This window comes from Mya arenaria, chromosome 16 (assembly GCF_026914265.1).
Source record: "Mya arenaria isolate MELC-2E11 chromosome 16, ASM2691426v1".
NCBI lineage: Eukaryota > Metazoa > Mollusca > Bivalvia > Myida > Myidae > Mya > Mya arenaria.
Genome location: NC_069137.1, coordinates 9,098,720 through 9,124,270, shown reverse-complemented (window position 1 = coordinate 9,124,270; position 25,551 = coordinate 9,098,720). Strand labels below are relative to the sequence as shown.

Below are 25,551 nucleotides of genomic sequence, written 5' to 3'. Positions count from 1 at the left end.
CCGAGAAAATTCGCCTACTATTAGTCATATTTCGCAATCTCTGATAGGCATTTGCACGAGGACAACTCGCCTACCGGATACCACATGTCCTAAAATACTCGCTTATTTGTAGATACGTCTATGAAAACAAATCGCTTACTGGTAGTCACACTGATAGTCACGTGTCTGAGAGAACTACTCGCAAGATGGCCTACTGGTAGTCTCGTATCGGAGAACTACTTAATATTGGAAGGCACATGCCCGAAATCTAATCGCTAAGGCGTAGTCACGTGTCAGAAATATACTCATCTACTGGCAGGCACATGTCCGAAATCTACACTTCTAATGGAAGTCATGTTTAGCCTGCTGGAAAGCATGTGTCCGAGAATAACACTACCAAACCGATTTGATTTTTAGAATATTTCATGTAAACTAACAATTTATCGTTTATAGATTCAACCTCTTTTCGGCAAATTTATTTACACGGATCAAACATGGACAACGTCAGAGAGCGCTTAATAATTATCGTATTTATGTCTAAATACTTAAATTACTTGAAGGTTAATACACGGCGAAGCCGGGCCGTTGAGTGATAATTGGCCCGAGTGACTGCCGTGTATTAACCTCTTTAATACATTTTTTTTTTTTCTTATTTTGCAAGTTTAAAGTGCTTTTTAAAGTTTACCTGCAATCCAGTTGTTCATTCTCATTTCGCTCTGTCTTTACTACGACGAGTTAACTCACTCTCAAATTAAATTTACTTTTTATTATTTAGTTTTTAAGAGTGAGCCAAACAGACAAACAACATTTTGTTGTCATTGTTATGTTCCCATTCCAATTTCAATTGATCACCTTGAAAATTTCACAACGTATATCCGATTTTTTTTCTGTAAGAATCACTGACATCTGTCTGTTCATGTCCTAATGAGGTTCATTTCAATAAACATGAACACTTAGCAAGTAGAACGACTGTTTGTACTTAAATAAACCAATACCTCGTATTACTGATGTCAACATGTATGAACAGTTGCTGTTTTTCAAGTAAATTCAATTTTGCCGCGTCCTGTGTTTTGTTTTTGAATATCGACGCAGAATAAAAAAACGCCGCACTAACGGACCACACTGGCTATCAAACACTAGCATATCTTCCTAAACTGCTGTCGCGTTTACCACCCTTTAAGATTTTAATAATAAATATGTTCAAGCAGATCAATCGCCAAAATTGATTTTAAAGCGAAAATTGAATTCACGTGCGAACGTTATACGGGCCGCAAAAATTAATCGATAATCGGCCCAGGCCACAAAACTGATAATCGCTGAGTCATGCATATAATCGCGATTTCCCTGTACAAATGTGTTACTATATATAATAACATATGTATTAATTTCTAAAAGTCAAATGTCCAAGAACTACTCACCTACTGGAAGTCATTGGCCGATAACTAATCACTTACGCACTATTATGTTCGTTCTCGAGGTCTACAGGCCTACTTAAACGCACGTGACGGAGAACAAGTTTAAAGAATATTGAAACAAATAACTTTATGTCAGTGAACATCTCTATTTTTGATATTGTTATGCGTCATGCACAGTTAGTGTTACAATGTAAAATAGTTCTATTTCATGCCATTGCACTGTTTTCAAGAATGATAATAAATTCTTTGTGAGGTTTATTGCTCAAATATCGGTCAGGTATCGCTTAAAAAGGAAATAATCCAAAACCGCCAGACCCAAATTCAAGTTGCATGGAAATTGTCATTGATTGAAACAAGACGATTTTTTTTAATAGCATTGTCCACATTTGTCTGGTATTTCATAGAGAACATGGCATATATTCTATACGAATCATGACACTTCATTGGAAGAGTTTCTGGGCGCAAATAAACGATTGACGATGAGGCAGCGAAAGCTTGGAAGGCACGTGTCTGAGAACAATTCGCCTACTGGAAGGCACGTGTCCGAAAACTACTCACTTTCTGGTAGACACGTGTCCGAGAGCTACTCGCATACTGGTAGGAACGTGTCCGTGAACTACTTACCTACTGGTAGGCACGTGCACTAGAATAACTCTCCTACTGGAAGTTACGTGTCCGAGAACTACTCACTTACTGGTAGGCACGTGCACTAGAATTTCTCTCCTACTGGAAGTTACATATCTTATTCACGTATTGCTAGGCATGTGTCCAATAATTGCTCGCATACTGGTAGACACTTGTCTGATAACTGCTCGCCTACTGAATTCCATATTTCAGAGAGCTTGTCGCATATTGTAAAGCACGTGTCCAAAAACAACTCGCCTAGTGGAAGTCACGTGTCCCAGATCATCACACCTACTGGCTGTCACGTGTTTGAAAATAACTCAACTCCTTGAAGGTACAAGTCGAGAAATAGTCCCCTATTGTGAGGCACAAGCTAAGGAACTACTCGCTTACTACAAGTCACGCGTCCGAGAATGACTCATCTACCGATAGGTGCGTGTCCTATAATTAAAATGCGTACTGGTTGGCACGCGTCCGAGATTTTTTAACTATGTGTAAACTACTTGAGAACTACGTACCTACTGATAGGCACGTGTCGGAGAACTACACACGACTACTGATAGGCACGTGTCCGAGAACTGGACGCCTAGCGTTGTACAAGAACGACCAATCTACTAGTAGGCACTTCTCGCCTACTGGAAGATACGTTTTCGAGAACTACACGCCTACTGGTAGACACTTGTCCTAGAACTACTCACATTCTGGTAGAAACGTGTCCAACAAGTACTCGCCAACTGTGAAGCACGACTCCCAAGAACTACTCACATACTGGTATGCCAGTGTCCGAGTATTACTCGCCTTTTGGTAGGCACTTGTCCGAGAACTTATCGTCTACTTGTAGGCAAGTGTCCGTGAGCTACTCGCCTACTGATTAAGAAATACACGACTTCTTGAAGGCAAGTGTCTCCGAACTACTTGCTTACTTTTAGGCATGTGTCCGAGAACTAAATGCTAAATGGTAGTCACTCGTCGAGAACTGCTTGCCTACTGGTAGCCACATGTCCGAGAAAAGCTTGAATACTAGTAGTCACGAGTCCGAGAACTGCTTGTCTACTGGCAGTCACGAGTCCGAGAACTGCTTGTCTACTGGTAACCACGTGTCCGAGAAAAGCCTGTCTACTGGCAGCCACGTGTCCGAGAACTGCTTGTCTACTGGCAGCCACGTGTCCGAGAAAAGCTTGAATACTGGTAGTCACGAGTGCAAGAACTGCTCGTCTACTGGCAGCCACGTGTCCGAGAACTGCTTGTCTACTGGCAGCCACGTGTCCGAGAACTGCTTGTCTACTGGCAGCCACGTGTCCGAGAACTGCTTGTCTACTGGCAGCCACGTGTCCGAACACTGCTTGTCTACTGGTAGTCACGAGTCCGAGAACTGCTTGTCTACTGGTAGTCACGAGTCCGAACACTGCTTGCTTACTGGTAGCCACGTGTCCGAGAACTGCTTGCTTACTGGTAGTCACAAGACCGAACACTGCTTGTTTACTTAAAGTACGGCTCGGAAAACAAATCTCCTACTGGTAGTCAAGAGTATACTTTACGCCAAAGATATTTGCATGATAATGTATTGTAGAGCCGTGAATAATATTGCGGCTACACTTAAGTAACCACAATGCTTGCCCGCCGGTCTGGTGTCCACATGTATCATGTTTCGTTCTGAATGTGTCTGAAGCCTTTAAACATATCAACTTCTTTTAATTTTCTCACAGAAACAATACTTTCATTAAGAAGATACTCTTAACTTTACATTAGCATATTTAGGGTGTCGGGTGTATCATGAACACCCTTTATGTACCTTTTACTAGTAAATGGTTTAAGATAACACTTGATATATAAATATTGTAGGAAACTTTCTTATTAACGACACCAGAGTGCACACTTTTATACTTAAAACTAACCGACGTTTTATTAAGGGACGACCCCCATACAATTTAGGTTTTTGGGGAAGGCCATACGCTATATACGTTAGCCTCCAAAGTTGAGTCCCATAGAACGCCATGTATTATTATTCCGTATCATAAATACGTTACCAATGTTCACATGTAAATAGAGTGTTTCCATCTAAATTCATTACTAAAGTAATTTTAAAACATACAAATTAAAATCAGTAAACGTCTTGGTTTTATATTGTTTAAAATGCGTGTATCATCCCTTAAGGTAAGGGCCAATAAAATATATTCAAGAATGCTGATTAATACTTTGTGAGGTTTATTGCTCAAAATTAGGTCAGTTGTCGCTTAAAACAGATATAAATCAAAACCGTCAGGCCCAATATCAAGTTGCATGAATGTGTCATTGATTGAAACAAATTGATTTTTTTGAAGCAATATTCACATTTGTCTGGTCTTTTATAGAGAATATGGCATTTATTCTCTACGAATCATGAAACTTCATTGGAAGAGTTTCTTGGTGCAAATAAAAGATTGTTGATGGGGCAGCAAGAGCTTGGCCCATTTAAAAAGAAAGTTGTGCACTTGGTATACTCACTCCATGCATGGTAATATACCAATCCATCTTTGATAGGACCTTTGGTTTTATAAGCTCAAACAACAGGTCGCATATGTCATAAGATAAGCCACTTGTCTTACCATTATAAGTTCAAACTTAGTTCATTTTTAAACGTATTGTGTCCTATATTGATACAGCGTTATGTTTTTCATACAACACATTACCTCAAGGATGATGGAAAAGCGCAAGCTTGGTTCATCTTAACAAAGAGCTAGGCCTTGATAGATACAGCTTTATGTTTATATTACAACTATCAACACCATGAAAATTGAGCTGTACACGCTTGCTTCATTTTTACAGAGAATTATTGCCTTGTTTAATACAGTTTCATGCTTATATTACAGCTACCAACTCCATGATAATTGAGCTGCGCAGGCTTGGTTCATTTTAATAGAGTTTTGGCCTTGTAAGAAACAGCTTTATGCCCTTCATACATCTTTCAACACTCTACGGAAGGGATAGTGTTAATTTGGTTCATTTTAAGAGAGAGCTGTGATATTGCTATAGAGAGCTTTATGCATATTTTACATTGCATTAACTCCATGCATGGTAACATATCAAACCGCCTTTTGCCACTAGTATCTGTCCAAATAAAACGTAGTTAGTGTCATAAGATAAGCCAGTTGACCGACAACCTGACTTCCATTTTTCGAAACCAAATACGTTAGCACAACCGTGAAGATTTTGCAATTATTTCCTCAAATTCTGTATTAGAGAAAACCATCTAGAAATTACTGCATACGGTCAAATGTCAATTAAGTCTCGCTTTATAAGAAATGAAAATTTACAAAACAGATCATTCACAGACATTTATTCAATCTATCATAGCAATGTATATCAAACACACACATCCATGAAAAGTTACTACACATCGTCCCTACATATACTTGTACATACACTCCATACATATAGTTCGAATGCATCATCCATACACATAATTATACACATAATTTATACATAGAGTTAATGTTAACTATCTATACATAGAGTAATTACACATAATCCATACTTACAGTTATTACACATAATCCATTCAAACAGTTATTACACATAATCCATTCAAACAGTTATAACACATAATCCATAAATATAGTAAGAATGCATCATCAGTACACATAGTTCTTACACACAACCTATACATGGAGTTATTACACACTATCCAAACATACAGCTGTAACCCAGCACCCATACATACAATTATTACACATCATCCATTTGAAAGGAGTTATTACACACCATAAAAATGAATTTATTAAAAACATTCCATTCATAGAGTTTTTACACACGGTCCATACTTAGAGTGATAAAACATAATCCCTTATAAAGAGTTAGGACACACCATCCAAACATATAGTTTTACACACCATGCAAACATAGAGTTATTAATCAACATCTTAAAAAAGAGTTATTATAAACCATCCATACATACAGTTATGACATACCATCCAAAAAATATTATAACACACCATCCATACATAGAGTTATTACACACCATCCATACATAGAGTTATTACACACCATCCATACATAGAGTAATTACACACCATTCATATATAGAATTATTACACACCGTGTATACATAGAGTTATTACACACCGACCGTATATACATAGAGTAATTAAACACCATCCATATATAGAGTTATTACACACAATGCATACATAGATTTTTTCACACCATGCATACAAAGAGTTATTACACACCATCCATACATAGAGTCAATTCACACGATACACACATAAAGATATTACACGCCATCCAAACACAGAGTTAATACACACCATCACACTAATAGTAAATACACACCATCAATACACGTAATTAAAACTCACTATTTCACTCAATACAAAACGGAATAATTACACATCGTCCATACATAGACTTCAAATTCTTCATCCATGAATTGTGTCTATATCAGAGGTCACTAACACAGCATGCGTGCAGCACTTATATTTTACAACATTTCTATAACACAATAAGGGTGATTGAAAGTTTCCATTGCAGGATATTTAATTCATGATTGGGAATACTTGAATTTATAGAACAATGTTATATCTTTCTTTTATAAACAATATAAGACTAAATAAAAATATGCACTTACATCATTCTGAAACTGGTAAACCATTGTGGCCTAGACAGTAAAAATTTGGCCATATTTCGAAAAAAAACACCTTTGCCTTTTTTTAAAACACCCTCATATCGAAATGCAATAATTATGAAAAGTAAATAGATTGCAGATACAATAAGCTTACGTTAATATTACGTCTTCTTAGTTAAATAACTAAACAATATCGTAATTAATTTATAAAAAGTTAATAAATCGCAGACAACATAAGCCTACGGTAATATTACGTCTACTTAGTTAAATAAGTAAACACTATCGTTATTGATATGGGAACAGTTAATAAATTGCAGACACCATTAACTTATGTTAATGTTCCATCTACTACGTTCAGTAATTGAACAATATCGTAATTAACTTATGAAAAGTAATAAATTGCAGACACCATAGCCTACGTTAATAGTACGTCTTCTTATTTCAATAAGTGAACACTATCGTAATTATTATGCGAATAGTTAATAAATTGCAGACACAATAGCCTACGTTAATATTACGTCTTCTTATTTCAATAAGTGAACAATATCGTAATTAATATGCGAATAGTTAATAAATTGCAGACACCATTAACTTACGTTATTGTTCCATCTGCTAAGCTTATAAACTTAACAATATAGTAATTAACCATTGAAAAGTAAATGAATTGCAGACACCATAAATGGACAGCAATGTTATATCTATTAAGTTCAACAAGTTGAACAAAATCGAAATGAACATGGAAAAGGTAAATGAATTACATACACCATTACCTAACGTTCATGTTCCGTCTATTTAACTCAGTAATTGAAAAATACAATTATTACAATTTGGGAAAGCAAATACATATCAGTCACCATATTGTGTCAATCAATATACATTGATGTAACGTCGACTGCGTTCAATAATTGAACAATATACTAATCAACTGACGAAATGTAAATGAATTACAGACACCATTAACCTTCTTTCATGTGACGTTCACTATTTTCAATACATCAACACTATACTAATTACAATGGAAAAGCAAAAAGATTTAACGCACGTTCTTGTACCGTCAACTTCATTTGTTAAGGTGACTTTCCCTTCAACAAAACAATAACTCATCCAAAAATTATGTTCAAAACTTGTACAAAGCAAAATACAAAACATCATACAATGATCAGTACCTACATGTGCCTTCTAATAAGTGGAATACATGATGTACTTATTTACATGGGAATACTACAACTGATATGAATAACAAAGGTTTAAAATGATATGCAGAAATTTCCATAAAAGGAAATTTTAGGAAACGTTCACATATTGATTTATTTGGGTTTTTCATGAAGTTTTCTGTTATGAATTAGTTCTTTATCAATAAAACAATGCGTCTTTCCCTTTAATAAAACAATAACTCATCCAATAACTATATGCACACGTTATACGAAGCAAAATACAAAACATCATACAATGTTCAGTACGTATACAAAGCAAAATACAAATGGTGTCATGTTTTTCATCATTGTTTTTGTTATAAATGCAATTCTTTATCAATAAAACAATGCGTCTTTCCCTTTAACAAAACAATAACTCATCCAATAGCTATATACACAAGTTATACGAAGCAAAATACAAAACATCATACAATGTTCAGTACGTACATGTACCGTCTAATCATTTGAATAAATGAACAATGTACTTATTTACATGGGCATACTACAACTGATATGAATAACAAAGGTTAATGTATATACATAGATATTCTTAATAAGTAAATTTCAATATAACGTGTACATATTTCTTTCTTTCAGTTGTTCATAAAGTTTTTCGTCATAAATTCAATTATGTACCAAAACAAGATTTTCACAGGTTATTCAAAGCTAAAAAATTATCCTACAATGATCTTTCATTTCACGTACCGCTTACGTATTACTATTATTTACTTACAAGGGAATACTACAATTGATATAAATTAATAATCTAGGATTAAAACTCTTGTAAGTAATAGATTTAACACAAAATTCATCAAAACGTGCACATAAGTACGAACTATTTTTCATTTCTTCGTGTTCAAATAACGTATTTTCATTCAAAAACATATTTACAAATTGTACAAAGCAAACATTCAACTATCATTTATCATGATCAGAACTTATCAACAGGAACATAACGAGACAATTATTTCTGTCTCAATAGATACTGAATGATAAAGGATATTGAAACAATGTTCATGAATGTATAAATTTAAGAAAACAAAAACGAATCATGGAAAAATGTATATAGCAGAAAGTATGTTATACACGCTTTCGCTTGTTTCCTTTCCTCCAATGTTACATACTGTATATGTAATCTAAAAACACACTATTTTTATTCCATGATATCTGAAGAAATAGGGGACAAAAAAGGAAAAATAACTATTGATAAAGGGGAAAATAATAAAAGATAACTCTTGATGTAGGGGACCAAATGGAGAAAAAAAAACTATTGATAAGGGGGGGGGGGGTGCAAAATGGAAAAGGTAAGTCTTGAAAAAGGGAGCCAAATGGACAAGATCATTCTTGATAAAGGATACCAAATAAATTAATTGATTAATGGGTCAAAATAGAAAATATATCTCTTTGTAAAGGGGGCCCAAATTGAAAAGATAATTCTTGATACAAACGGTTTTATTTAAAAGATAACTCTTGAAAAAGGGTGCTAAATTTAGAGATAACTCTTGATAAAGGGTCCGAATTGAAAAGATAACTCTTTCTTAAAAAGGGCTAAATATAAAAAAATAACTCTTGATAAGGGGGGGGGGGGGCAAATAAAAAAGACAACTTTTGATAAAGGGTCCAAATGGTAAAGATAACAGTTCATAAAGGGGCCAATTGGAAAGAATAACTGTTGATCAAGGGGAACAAAGGGGGGGGGGAAATATATGCTAAAATTAATTTGTTCTTTGAATCTACAAAAGCAATTCAGTCTCACAACTTGTGTACATTGTTTTTCTTACACTTTGCATAAGTGTACGCCGAATTGCAGGCACCAATTGTGCTGATTCTTTTGTTACACTTTGCCATATTAAACTCAAAATCTCCAAAATGCAGGCACACATTGTGTAAAACGTTCTAATAACACTAAGCATGAATGAACTCTCCGTGGTAATCTCACGTTGTCAAAAATCCCGACGCTCGTTCTACATGCGTGTTTATTCCGTAAATTTCGGCTTCACTGCAGTGGACTCCGCGAGTGCAGACCTGAATCGAGAGAAACATTTCAACTAGGTTATAATTTGATATCCGTTTTATTTTTAAAGAATAGTCATTTTTATTCAAACAAACAATATAAGCCTATTTAGTCATTTTTGATCAGTGTGTATCTAAACTTTTAAACATCTAGACTGGTATTCATTATTTTTCTAATTGGATTTAAGAACGATGTAGCTAATAGGATTACTTGTTATAAATAAGTACACAATATAGTGAATGAAGTAAATTATGTATGACGCTATGATAAACTTAAGTTGCAAATTGAATACCACCCCAGATGTTTAACTGTGTTTTATTCTTATAATTAAAAAAGAGTTTTAAACGGTATCATAGTGTTGGATTGTTTGTAATAAGTTTATTTATTTTTTTAATCCGCCCGACCAGTAGGGCATCAACCTTACAGTCAACGATTGCGTCACAATCACTGTCATCACTTATAATATCCATCATGTGTTTCCGGTCCGGATTGAAATATCCGATCAAAGTGCACGCGCTTAAGTCGGTAATTAGGCTTGTCGGAAAATGCATTAAGGTGCGTACATTAAGTTATTAATTCATAGAAATGTTGATGTAAAAACGCATTTTTGCACAATTTGGCAAAACGCTTCTTACTGATGCCAATACCCGTAGTCAGTTAATGTCAAGTGGATCCTTTCAAGATCCTTTCAATATCGCGTTTTTAATTAAATCCCGCTTACTTATTAATTTATTTGCGCTTTATTGAAATGACACAATGTACTTTTTATTAACAATACAATTTGAAATAAATAAGAAGTGGCGCGTTGTTGCGCGTGACTCATCTGGCATGGGGTGCCAGATGGGATATTCCAGCATGGCTAAACTAACCGGAAATGTCCATCGGTGTGCATGAAAAATATCTTATAACATGTAACAGGAATACATTGTGGGTTCGGCAATATTCCAAGATACGTCTGCGTAACACTAAAAACAATAGATACGATTTAGGATTTGTAAATAAAAAAGTAAATGATTTATCGTCACGGTTAGTATAATATGTGGCAATTTTTAAAAAAATGTATCTATAATGTTGTTTTAATCTGTAATGGTGAGACTCTAATGAAGTATTGAAACTCACAAAGATACTCAATACGCTAATGTATTTCACACCTTTTAATAGGTTTTGCATTAATATGTAAAAAAATACCTGTAAAAGTTTCATTTTAAAATTGCAAAATCCGTACAGTCTAAACTCGTTGGCTCGATATTGCATGACTCGATATTGCATGGCTCGATATTGCATGGCTCGATATTGCATGGCTCGTTATACTCGTTGGCTCGATATTGCATAGCTCGATATACTCGTTGGCTCGATATTGCATGACTCGATATACTCGTTGGCTCGATATTGCATAGCTCGATATACTCGTTGGCTCGATATTGCATAGCTCGATATACTCGTTGGCTCGATATTGAATGACTCGATATACTCGTTGGCTCGATAGTGCATGACTCGATAAACTCGTTGGCTCGATATTGCATGACTCGATATACTCGTTGGCTCGATATTGCATAGCTCGATATACTCGTTGGCTCGATATTGCATGGCTCGATATACTCGTTGGCTCGATATTGCATGGCTCGATATACTCGTTGGCTCGATATTGCATGACTCGATATACTCGTTGGCTCGATATTGCATGACTCGATATACTCGTTGGCTCGATATTGCATAGCTCGATATACTCATTGGCTCGATATTGCATGGCTCGATATACTCGTTGGCTCGATATACTCGTTGGCTCGATATACTCGTTGGCTCGATATACTCGTTGGCTCGATATTGCATGGCTCGATATACTCGTTGGCTCGATATTGCATGGCTCGATATACTCGTTGGCTCGATATTGCATGACTCGATATACTCGTTGGCTCGATATTGCATGGCTCGATATATTCGTTGGCTCGATATTGCATGACTCGATATTGCATGGCTCGATATTGCATGGCTCGATATACTCGTTGGCTCGATATTGTATGACTCGATATACTCGTTGGCTCGATATTGCATGGCTCGATATACTCGTTGGCTCGATATTGCATGACTCGATATACTCGTTGGCTCGATATTGCATGACTCGATATACTCGTTGGCTCGATATACACGTTGGCTCGATATTGCATGGCTCGATATAATCGTTGTCTCGATATTGCATGGCTCGATATACTCGTTGGCTCGATATTGCATAGCTTGATATACTCGTTGGCTCGATATTGCATGGCTCGATATAATCGTTGGCTCGATATTGCATAGCTCGATATACTCGTTGGCTCGATATTGCATGACTCGTTATACTCGTTGGCTCGATATTGCATGACTCGATATTGCATGGCTCGATATTGCATGGCTCGATATACTCGTTAGCTCGAACCAGTTTAAAAATGACCATTTTCCTGCCATATATTCATATAAAATTCGATCGGATGGCTTGATGTCGTGAGTGGCGATCTCTTTCCACGTTCGATGTCATTTTCGCAGTTCCTAGTATTAATTTCACACTGTGTTTTGTTTGCTTGGCTCGATGTCCTTTTCGCGGGCTTATGTAAGAATTTCACACCATAACATGTTTCCTTGGCTTAATTTAGCACAATTTCATAATCGATTAGAATTACTTGTTCGAAATCATCATTATTATCAAACTTAAGTGGTTAACAATTAACAATTTGAGCAAACATGCTATCACTCCAATTTCTGCCTTTAATTGGCATGAGTACAAACATCAAACTTTTGTCATTACATCTGAAATCTTAATGCGATTTGATTAGGCGTTATTCATATATAATATAGCTCAGAATGTTTCTACAAATATTATAATTCATACACATGTCAAATGCTGAGCAATCTAGAGAAGGACCTGGAACAACCTAAGCTATGTTTAGGTGTTACTCACTGAATAACAAGAGATGTTTGTCAAACATTATGCCCCCCCCCCCCCCCGAGCGCCATGTTGTCAGGATTATAGGGACAATTGAATGAAATATGCATGGACCGAAATGACAGCTGATTTGTTGCTGTTTTAAGATTATGACCATTAAAGTGTGAGGATAAAGTGTATTATGACCGTCATGACCTTTGACTCTATGAACTCAAAATCCAGAGTCATCAGCTGGTCACCAGAAACCTAAATGTCAAGTTTGAGGGCCATGGGTGCAGGCATTGTCAAGTTATCACAAGACAAGTTTTTTTCGTTCAAGGTCACTGTGACCTTGACCTTTGACCCCTTAAATCATAAGGGGTTATCTACAAGTCAGATGCAACTCCAAGTCAAGTTTGAAGGCCATGGGTTCAGGCATTGTTGAGTTATCACTAGGACAACCTTTTACCATTCAAGATCACTGTGACCTTGACCTTTGGCTCTATGAATCCTAAAATCAATAAGGGTGATCTACTGGTCAGGCTTAACATCCATGTCAAGTTTAATGATCAGTGGTTCAGGCATTGTTGAGATATCAGTGGGGGAAGAGTTGTTAACTTTTTTGCGTTAAAGGTTAGTGTGACATTGACCTTGGCCTGATGACCCCCAGAAACGATAGGGGTCATCTACTGGGCAGGCCCAACCTTCATGTTAAGTTTGATGACCATAGGTCCAAGAATTGTCGAGTTTGCTTTCAAGGTCACTGTGACCTTGACCTTTGACCCCTAAAATCAATAGGGGTCATCTACTGGTCAGGCCCAACCTCCATGTCAAGTTTGAGGGCCATGGGTGCAGGCATTGTTGAGTTATCACTTGGACAACCTTTTATCATTCAAGGTCACTGTGACCTTGACATTTGACCCAATGACCCCTAAAATTAATAAGGACAATCTTCTGGCCAGGCTCAACCTCCAAATCAAGTTTGAGGGTCATGGGTGCAGCCATTGTCAAGTTATCACTCGGATAACCTTTTACCATTCCAGGTCACTGTGACCTTGACCTTTGGGTCAATGACCTATTAAATCAATAGGGACCATCTTCTGGCCAGGCACAACCTCCAAGTCAAGTTTGAGGGCCATGGGTGCAGGCATTGTCGAGTTATCACTCGGACAACCTTTTACCATTCCAGGTCACTGTGACCTTGACCTTTGGCCAGATGACCCCCAAAACCATAGGGGTCATCTCCTGGTCAGGCCAATTTTCCAAGTCAAGTTTGAGGGCCATGGGTGCAGGCATTGTTGAGTTATCAATCGGACAACCTTTTACTATTCAAGGTCACTGTGACCTTGACCTTTGGCCCAAAGACACCCAAAAACAATAGGGATCATCTACTGGTCAGGCCCAACCTCCAAGTCAAGTTTGAGGGCCATGGGTGCAGGCATTGTTGAGTTATCACTTGAACAACCTTTTACCATTCAAGGTCACTGTGACCTTGACCTTTGACCCATTGAGCCCAAAAAACAATAGGGGTCAGCTACTGGTCAGGCCCAACCTACAAGTCAAGTTTGAGGGCCATGGGTGCAGGCATTGTCACGTTATCACTCGGACAACCTTTTACCATTCAAGGTCACTGTGACCTTGACCTTTGGCCTGATGACCCCTAAGAACAATAGGGTTCATCTACTGGTCAGGTCCAACCTCCATGTCAAGTTTGAGGGCCATGGGTGCAGGCATTGTTGAGTTATCACTCGGACAAGCTTTAAAATTATTTTACCATTAAAGGTCACTGTGACCATGACCTTTGACCCGATGACCCCCAAAATCAATAGGGGTCATCTACTGGTCAGGCCCAACCTTCATGTGAAGTTTGATGACCATACGTCCAGGAATTGTTGAGTTATCACTCGGACAAGCTTTGGTCTACCGACGGACCGACCGACCGACCGACCGACATACCGACATGCCTGTGCAAAGCAATATACCCCTCTTCTTCGAAGGGGGGCATAAATATTGCGTCTTTATTGCATAGAAGTGTTTATAGTTTAACTGTTATTGCTTAAAATAAATAAATAATATTTTCATAATATCGAATGCGTCATATTGCGAACTGTACTATCGATAAATATTTCCAACAAATACTCTTCTCTTGCGGACATAACGTAGCAAGTAACAAACGTTCGCTAATGTACCAAAGAAAAATACACATTCAGTAAGAAATTCCGCTTGGCTCGATATTCTCGAGGCTCGAAGTATTTTGACCGATTCTGGGAATAGCCACTGAGTTTCGACATTATTTCAATATAGTCTTTGAATGGCTATTGCAAAACGTTACCGGTTTACGAGCTTAAAAAAGCCTAGAATGGCTATTTAAAACATAATTAAAATATATATAACGTAAACCAACTTACTTCTTTGCGTTTGCTTTAAAACAAATGTCCCATGTTTGGTCCGCCTTATAACCTTCGGGCCATTTCCACCAATAGTCGGGCTTGTCGTTGTTTGGTTCGAACTTGAATTTCTCGATCTGAATGGCATGGTCTTCCTCCATCTTTTCCTCCATCTTTTCCTTCAATGACCAGACTTCCGGAGGAGGCCATACATAACACTTATCTAACACACACTCAACCAAATGTTGAGAAATTTTCGCTTGGCAGGCGAGACGCTCAACTACGTGTTGTGGTATTGATGCGACATAAAAAGTGAATTTTGCTGTATGAGCAGGTGAGTGGATGGCAGCCATCTGGGGAAGGTGAAGATTGTCTGCATGCGGCACTTTACTGGTCGGTATATCACAATATGATATCTCACACGTGTATCCAAAATGAATGGCACTGTTAGCAACATACCAAAGCACTGTTTCCGATAGCATCATGAGTTTGATCTTAATATGTTTGGTATAGTTTAGTGACGTGTTTGGAGGAGGCACCATCTGATGCCTCAGCGGATTGTACTCGTCTGATTTTACGGTACACCCCTTTAATGTTAATTTAACTGAATGGTCGAGTTGATTAATCCTACCGACGATTTGACAAATTTGTTCTGTTGACATATTAATCCAATATAGTCTCAACTTCGTGGTATAATCAGCTGAGATAGGCTGTGCAACCAACATCGGTAAGGATGGTTGTTCAACAGCAGAGTTTGATTCCAGGGTTGTTGAGTCCAAGTCACAGTCCACGGAATGACCGCATCTGGTCACGTAGTCAATAAGCCGAATAAACCCCTCTACTGTGATGGTAAGATACCAAAGAATAATGCTTGTTGTACACTCAGATGATACTACCTGCTGCTCGCATTCATTCTGAAGCTGCGGTACATCATCCCCCGGTTCTATGGAACAGAACCCCAACCGCAATGACGTACCTCCCGCTTTAATGAAAGACTGCAATAGTCGTCTGAACTGCTCCTCTGACATGCGAATATTTTCCAGGTATAAGTCTTTCAGGCGAGAGAAAAGTCCTTCCTGTTCATTCTGTGGAATAATGTTTTGTTATCATTATGATATGTATCTTGAAGAAGTATTAACATTAGTATTAGTAGTAGTTATAGTAGGTTGTAATAATAATAAGAAGAAGAAGAAGAAGAAGAAGAAGAAGAAGAAGAAGAAGAAGAAGAAGAAGAAGAAGAAGAAGAAGAAGAAGAAGAAGAAGAAGAAGAAGAAGAAGTAGAAGAAGAAGAAGAATATTAGATATAATCAGAATAATAAAAATAATTATAATAATAGTAATCAAATAATAATATTTATAATAATAATAATAATAATAATAATAATAATAATAATAATAATAATAATAATAATAATAATAAAAATAATACTAATAATAATAATAATAATAATAATAATAATAATAATATTAGTAATAGTAAAAAATAAAATAGATCAATAATACTAATTATTAAATTAATAATAATACTTATTATAAAAATATTAATAATAATAATAATAATAATTATGATTATAATAATAATAATAATAATAATAATAATAATAATAATAATAATAATAATAATAATAATAATAATAAAAATAATAATAATTATAACAATAATAGAAAATAAATAATAATAATAATAATAATAATAATAATAATAATAATAATAATAATAATAATAATAATAATAATAATATTAAAAATTATAATAATAATAATAAAAATTATAATAATAATAACAATAATAATAAAATTAATAATAATATTAATAAAAATAATAAAACTAATAACAGCAATGATAATAATATTAATAAGGCCACTCCTTTTTTATTTTTTGGTTTACAAGAATTTTCAGAAAAATTGTCCACTGGGTGGTCGAAAAAAAAAAAAAAAAAGGGATAAAAGTCACAAAACATACTATTGAAGAGCAAAAATCAGAGAACAACATAAACATTGAGAAATTATATCATTTACTTGACATTTTAAATTTTAAAACTGCTATTAATGCATGTTTTAATACACAAGTTTCAAAGTTCTAATTAAACACACAGTTTAAATCTTACATACTGTGCATATGAAACATCAATGAAATTGACTATAAAACATGTTAACATGTATAAACTTCACTTTTTTCAAAGATACATTGAATATCACTCAGCAAGACATTTGTTTAGCTTTAATGGTATGCAGCATTTTTATTGCTAAAGCAAAAGTAAATGCAGCACACTTAAAAACTGACCGATATTAAATTGAAAAAAAGGAGAAGACGAATTTTACGCATTGAAATACACAAAAAGTGCACTGTATTAAAACAATACAATACATTTTCTAAACATTGTTTCATTTAATTCAATAGTGGAAAATGTCAATAAAGTGAAATAATTACCAATTTTGTAAATAAGGAAGTAACATTTTAAGAAGACATTTGAGCTTTAATATTATGAAAACAATTCCTGAAAAACTCAAAACCAAACTAGACCTGGGCTGGTATTCAATATTGGTCTTAACTGGATCTAAGAACGATGAAGCTAATCGGATTACTTGTTATTAATAACTGACCAATAGAGTGAATGAAGTCAATGATGTATGACCATAAGATTTACTTAAATTGTATATTGAATACCACCCCTTAATTTGAGTTTTAATTACCCTTACCATTCGGGGTCCTAGTTTTGTGTAACCCGGTCCATGCTAAGCCCGGTTATTTTCGGACCGGGATATTTACCATGGGATGTTCACCAAATCCATTTCAAATTCAAATCTTGCAGCAAATTACCACATTAGTACATAAAAATCACATAGCAAAAATTTCATCTTCTCCAAACTCGGCCATTTTGTGTATACATGAGTTCACATGGCATCTATACTTGCTTGTTTATTTTTCATTTCAAAAAGCATACCTTGGTTACAACAACAAATCTCATTTATAGTGAAATGTCAAGTTCATAACAGATTTAACGGACTAATTCAAAAAGTTTTCTGTGTTGTTTTATCTAAATGTTTTGCACAGTTACAACTCCCGGTAATGTCATTAACACATGTGTTCAACTCTTTCATTGTTTTTACTCTACTTTAAACCCAAACATGAATACATATGTAATCTAGAATAACCACAAGCTTTAAATTGACTCAATGGCTAGTATTTCCAAGCCAGTCTGTGATTTAAAATCTATAAACACCACCGACCGAACTTGTGAAACTAGGTCACCGGTGTCAACTTAGAAATTTTACTTTCGATTTCACCACTCACACTTAGTGCACTGTTATTTCATATTTAACCATAAAATGCTTTAAAATGTTTTTCTAACACATAATTTACAGATATTTGTGTCTACTTATTCGATGGCAGCCGCTGACACTTTTATTTTTTACCAATAATCAAGAGTATTTTCATGACCTAAATTGGCGGGGAAAAACAACAATCACGTGACAGTTATTGTTAGTGTCGGCTGTTAAATTTGCCAATGTTTTTACTATTGTTATTTTAACATCTCCTGCATATTTTGATAACTTATTTCATACAAAGAATGACTGCTATCGTCAATTCCGCCATTGCCAACGGCGCTGCCATAACAGTTGGATGGCTCACATGCTATCACTATAAATCGGCGAATACTGCTACGGAACAACAAACCAGTCGAGATCTACTGTTTTCGTACTCTTATCTGTTCGTTTTTCTTTCGTTCCGCACCAAATCAATACGGTCGGAAAAATAATTTTGAAAAAAAAAGTGAAATTCCTTTTTTTTTTTTTTGTACTTTTCGGAAAATTAGACCCGCCGGTTTTGTAAACCAATTTATATAAAAGTAGTGGCCTTATATAAATGAACAAAAAAAATCTTTCAAAAACTATTAACAGTCATTTCTGTTCATTGTAATTAAAGACATCTAATTTACACATTTGAAAAAACAACACAAAAAACATGTTGCGCAATTATCTAACCTGTCAGTGAAAAACAATCGTTACTACTCGGCAACCTCCGGCAAGATTCGGAAGACAGACTGAAGTGTTTCGATTTGCTAATGTAACATATTACATAGTGTTACAGATACCACACCCCAGGGACAGGTGTATGTACTTAGATTACATAACCCGTCTGGTACTTGCATAACTTGTTTAGGGCGGTGTGGTATATAAAGGTCGGTTTGACAACTAGCCAGGGAGAGCTCTTGAGCAGGAGAGCTTTTGGGCGAGGGAGCCTTTTAGCAGGGAGGGCCCCAGTATCTCTCTATGTTATGATCCGACTGGAAGCGTGCCGCTTTTTAGAACTATTAATAAAGTTAATTACACGGAGCGGGCGGTTTGTTTAACTATACGACAGCTAGCATCATATTCACCCTCACTTGGAATAATATATTTGCCGGAAAGTTAGACAAATTGTTAAAACGCATCGTTCGAATCAGAATACTATAAACTATGAAATTGTAATTAAGCGATTTATTTATTTGAAATACATACAAATAGCATATATCTAATAATTTTTTGGTGTCAATGGGTGTCAATAAAGATTCGATATAAATTGATTTATGTTCAAGACACACGTAATTGATGCCCCTAAGCGTAGTGTTTAAACAAAATGAAACCATCTGATTAGTATATAATATTGGTCAAAATCTATCTTATGAGACTGTGCTGAACAAAACAGTTACCTGGCATGTTCCATGTGTTAATAACGTTGACATCAACTGGGTTGCTTGCTGTAGTTCATTAAAAGCTACTTCTAATCTGTGTAGTCTAAACACTGGTAGATTCACAACATCTGAGTAAGACAGTCTTTTCAATCCAACTTCGGTAAGATGCTCAAGTTTTCCAAGGCGTCGTAAATCAAGAATTTCTTTTTGTTCTGAACCTCTGTGTGATCGTCTCAAACCTTTCAATTTTAATAACTTTTGAATTCCTTTTCGTTCTAAATCTTTATGTAACCAGTGGAAGTCCGTCAGACCTGACAAATCGATTGTTTGTATTGTTTGCAAGCACTCAATATCAAAGTTGTAGAATGTTGATGTGAGGTTCGGAGCTAGTTGGGGAGTTGCAAACCTCATACTGCATTCTACTAAATGACTCAAATTCAAACCAATGACATCTTTAACGCTTGTCATTGTAAGATGTAAATACTTCAAACCCTTGAAATTCTTTAAATCGAAAACTTTGTCGTCCCTTCTGTTTGCAAAAAGGAATGCAAAATTGTGCTCGTCATCGATATACAATGACACTATTCGTGATTGATTTGTCTTCACATATTGTTCTAAATCGGTTGCTGCGTTCCTTTTTAGTGTGAGATCTGAGTACTCATCAATAGAGATGTGCTGCAGGCACAATTTCCTCCCTGAGGAGTTGCTCCTGTCTAGCTCTATTTGGCCTTGTAGGATCGTATCCTGCAGCATTCTCGATTCCCAGATGGAATAACCATTTCTATCGCAAAAGACCGTGAACAGCTTGTTCATTTCTTTTGAAATTTTTATAGCAGCTTTTGTATTAATACTGCAAAGGAAAATTAAAATCTGAGACAAATTAAGTCCGCTTTCTCCTCTGTTGTTTTTGTACGAGTGTTTGATATCCACAAAGCGCTTTGCACTGTCTTTTGATATACACAGTGCCGCTAGGTACTCTTGAACAGTTGTGTGCAAGAAGTAATATTGCGGAGAATCACCTGGAACCTTGGTGCTGGATATGATGCCAGATTTAAGACATGCATCTTTGTGACTCGCGAAGTTCACATTCTTCTCCTCATCTATTTCAAATACAATTGTTTGATTTTCATCTTCAGCAAATAACTTTGCAAATGCTATTTCGCTCAGTGTGGATATAACGTCCTTGTATTCTGATCTAGAAGATGAGTTTATCTTGTCGCACGATTCAGACCAACGTTCCTTCAACAACATTTCGTATATATCAGAACGCTTCATATCTGTCGAAAGCTGTCCCTTGTACCAAAGCCAAACGATGTGAGCTAACACGATCGGGCATATGCTGAAATGCCATAATTCGTTTTCTTTTATTTCCTTAATACATATTCCGTGATTCGGTTTTGAGCGTGTGCCTACTGGATCTTTGGACGGTCCTTTGCCAGGTAAATCATTTAAACTAGATACTATTTTCTCAACGAGCTTTTCTGGGTTCGAAACTCCTTTCACCATCACGTGTTTGCGAATCAGTGAGCGGCTTCTTTTCAGCTCAGCCAGTTTGTATGGCCGTGTTGTGATGAGTATTGTGCAGCTTTCCCAACTTGTTTCAATATGGGGAATTCTTTCATCCAAATTGCATCCTTCAGGGTGCTGCCATTCGTCCAGACCATCAAGGACAAGCAGACAGGTTTTGGATTTTAAGATTTCTCCAAGCATTTTTTCCCCGTGTGTTTTGTCCATGCCGATCCTCTCTTCGAGGATTGTTAATATCATTTTCTTTATGTAGCATTCTGTCTTTGCCTCGCGGAGAATTATGTAAAACACAAATTCAAATTGACTTGACATTTCGTTCTCTTTAGTGCGTGTCCGAGAATAGATTGTCCGTCCTTCTGGTTTAGTTCCACACCAATCAAGAACGATCTTCTTACATAGGGAAGACTTCCCCGACCCAGGCTCGCCTACAACAAATATTGTTTTAGCCAATGTTCCCTCGTTGATTTGAAAAATGTTCTTGTATTCAGGTATATCGTCCCCTTCGTCTTTGCCATTTTCTATTACAATAAGTTTAGGACTTTCATATATTTTCTCAAGTGCATCATCGATGTCAAGCGAAATAGACAATGTGCTTGCAGTGTTGTTGTATAGTTTAAATAGCTCCTTTCTCAAATCTGGAAATAATATCATTAACTATATCACAATAATCCTATCTAAATATGAAATAATATATACATATATACAAAGGAATAACTGCCATATACAACAACAGTTGGACTTTTTTTGTTTCAAAAGTTGACATTTGTTATTTAAACGTTGTTTTATAAGCAAACTCTGTGCACTATATTATTCATACTTGTGTTCTCAATAGATTGCACCAATTGCTCAGCAAGTTATATTAGGCACGGGTATTTGCGCAAAATGAACATTTTATTTTCCTTTAATGCCAAATGTCTGATTTAAAGTCAGTTAAAATTTGTTTTGCAAACATCTGGAACTGATATGAACTGTGACAAACAGGAATGAATCTTATAGTAATTATTTTTTTATATCATATCAAATGCCACATCATAAACTTTGGACCAAAGTAGAATGGTCAGTAGGAAGACACTATAGTGAGAAATAAGTTTTTAAAAGATAAATATGTACAGAAAGTCCCATGACCTTAAATACGCATCACAAACTGTGAAACACAGTTTTGTTGCCAGAAGAAAAACCCTATGACGTCATAAAGCTTTTATAACCAATCTTTCCTACAGACCGTTGACTTAAAATACGTATCAAAAAATGGAACAACAGTTTTATTGTCGCGAGTAGCAATGAGTAGCAATGCACTATAACATCAGATAGTTTTTATAACCCATATTTTCTTCAAAACCATGCCCTTGTCTATGTTTCATATACTGGGAACTTCATTTACATTGTCAATAGCAAGACATTATGACGTCAACTCATTTTCTTAACTTATAGTTACTATATGACACATTTTGCTTGTCGCGGTTCAAGATAATAGTCGATAAACAGGAATGAACAAAGTCAAGGCTAATCTTCTTTGTCCCTTTCCTAGCCATGTCGCCATATTATTTAGTAGAAATATTCAAAAATATGTTTACTTTGCAATGGGCTGCTCTCTAAAGATTTTTCCAACGCTTTCAGCCATCCAGGGTCGAATGGTCTAAACGTAAGAATGTGGTCAATGTCCCCTTCTGTGTATGCTTGTTGAGACAGTGTTTTCGACGCATTGTAAGGGTGGTTGTTGAAATATTTGTACATGTCATAATCTCTTATTAAAGGTTTATTTTCGCAACAGTCACATTCCCAGGGATTTGTCAATACATTGACAATGTCATTTACAAACTGGCTACCTGTTGGTTCACTGATAGCTTTTTGTTTGCTTGTTACGGCATTAAACTGCAATACCGCTTTTTTGCCCAGATTAAGCTTCTTTGGGTGACAGCAATCTAGAAATACAATTACTTTCGTCACATGTGTAAGACGATTGATTTTCTTCTCAAGCTCACTGTCTGCCATCGTATAAGTGTCTAATTGAAATCCTTTATCCCCATGATGGCCTGAATAAACTAATACGATGGTGGTATTCTTTGAAGTATCAACATCTTTGAACGCCTTCTCCAATTGGTCATCGTACGTTGTCTTAGATTTCTTCACTGTGACTACATTGTCCCTGGAAAGAAATCATATGTGCGTCAAAAGAAAGCAATTTTGGATTATACACCGCATTAAGTTTGAATAAAATACTGAATTATGCAAGTTGTTACTCAATCTTATCATTGCTTTAAAGCCTGTTGCGACAGCTATTAACATGTCTTTACTAACTACCGTTATTCTTCCCTGCACGTTAGTTATCTTACTTTCACGTCACATGATAAATTGATGTTTGATATGATATTTTACTACATTGTCCCTGGAAAAAAATCATATGTGTGTCATATTATTAAATTTTGAATACAACAACGCTAAATTATGCGAGTAATTACTCGTTCTGGTCATCACTCTTTACCCTGTCAAGATTATTTTACACTTGTCTTTACTTATAACCGTTATTTGTCCCTGCATGTATTTCATTTAACATTCACGTCCCATTCAGCTTGTTTTAAAAAACGACATGACCATCAACGTTAAAAGAATGTAACAGCTTGAAGACATATTCTTGTTAAACAGTGACGAGTATAACTACACCCTTAAACGAGCAAGCGACACCGTGTACACGCCATACATATACTACTAACTTCAATACCGTTTGATGAAATAAATAGAGGATATTTGTTTATTTCAGTGTAAGATCGTATTTTTTTCACGAGTGACATAGAAAAACATATTTTCACGAGTGGCGAAGACACGAGTGAAAATGTAGTTTTTTATGATCACGAGTGAAATTAAATAGACCCTTACACATAAATAAAAAAATATTCTTTTTCTTTTATGCTTATTTTCGGAGTTTTATTTGTATTTTTATTTATTTCTTAATTACCCCCTTATTTTCAAAAGGGTGGGTTTAACGCCGCTACCCGTGGGGCGCCCATCATGCATAATCAAAGCTGTCAACTTTTCTATTTTCTGTTTGCTGAGAAATAGGTCTCTGCTATTCATTCTTATAGCTTAATATTCGCTCGTTTTTTTTTTATTGCAAAGCTTTATGAACAGTAAACAATGAAGTTTTATTAGTGCACATAAGTTCCAAAAAATAATAAAAACACTTTTAATTTAAGATGGGCATGGATACATAACCAATATTTAATGAATGAAAATTTAAAAGGTCAAATGTGTAAGCAAAACAAATGTGGATACTCATTGGATATTAAACATTCTTCTTAGTTAAATACTGCATGTGTTTCATAGTAAATTAATATACAGTCATTTATACTGCCAGAGACCAGTCTGTTTCGCTTTAAAAAATGTTTGTTTTCCAGATCAAGAGTGAATGCCACGCTAGTTTGTTGACACATTTTGAGGTGTTGGTGGGGTTGAAAAATATCGGATCTATCTGTAAATTGTTGTGTGAATTTTCCAAGAAGCTCATTTTACGTACTACAACCGCAAACAGTTCAAAATACATTTGAACGATGATATAAAAAAAATGTTTATGTTCGAACAGTTGTTTTTGTCTATAATTTGTTTGGTATGAAAGCAAATGTTCGAACATTAAGCTTCAAAGATCAGAAGTCCAGTGTTCTGTTTTGATCAAGGCAAGTACATGTAACAACAAAGGAATTTAAAAGTAGTTCTGAAAGTTGATACTTTCACTCCTTATTTTGCAGTGAAAATATCAATTTTATATTTTCACTGTTGTTATTTCACTGTTAAAAACCCATATTTCATCGTAACACATACAAGAAATACCGTATATTGAAAACAATAAAACATACCTTACACCCATCAACGTTGCCTTTGTAATGACTCTATCCATCAGCTTTTCTATATCGTCTTCAAAACGTTTTGTTATGCCCTCCTCCTTTTCATCTGTGCCTGCTATGAGAATGGCACCCCAATGATCACCTAAAATATCCATAAAAATCCTTAGTTAGATTAAGGCATTGACAATGCCATCAGCACAACGGGAGGCTTACAATCAACAATCGAGGAAGCGAAAAAGTTATCACTATCCAAGTGTGCCTTTATCAAGGCATCTACTGCCAATGTCATCAACATGTGTAGGGAAGCTACTTTTCAGTCATCAAGACAATTTCAATATTAACATCACGCTAGAGGAGGCTACAATACAGTCATCAAGCCAACCAAAGCAAATGCCATCAAC

At 35.7% G+C, this 25,551-nt stretch overlaps 1 protein-coding gene across 1 annotated transcript in view; it reads right to left on the bottom strand.

The window, feature by feature from the left end:
- Positions 1–2,980: 2,980 nt before the first annotated feature.
- LOC128222423 (uncharacterized) overlaps positions 2,981–25,551 on the bottom strand; it is a 53,011-nt gene continuing 30,440 nt past the window's right edge. Inside the window, exons 12-16 of the mRNA XM_052931409.1 lie at positions 25,163–25,292; positions 22,889–23,460; positions 19,806–21,949; positions 15,133–16,196; positions 2,981–3,467 (exon numbers count right to left, since the gene is read on the bottom strand). Coding sequence (XP_052787369.1) covers positions 2,981–3,467; positions 15,133–16,196; positions 19,806–21,949; positions 22,889–23,460; positions 25,163–25,292 — 4,397 coding nt within the window. The remainder of the gene's footprint in view (positions 3,468–15,132; positions 16,197–19,805; positions 21,950–22,888; positions 23,461–25,162; positions 25,293–25,551) is intronic.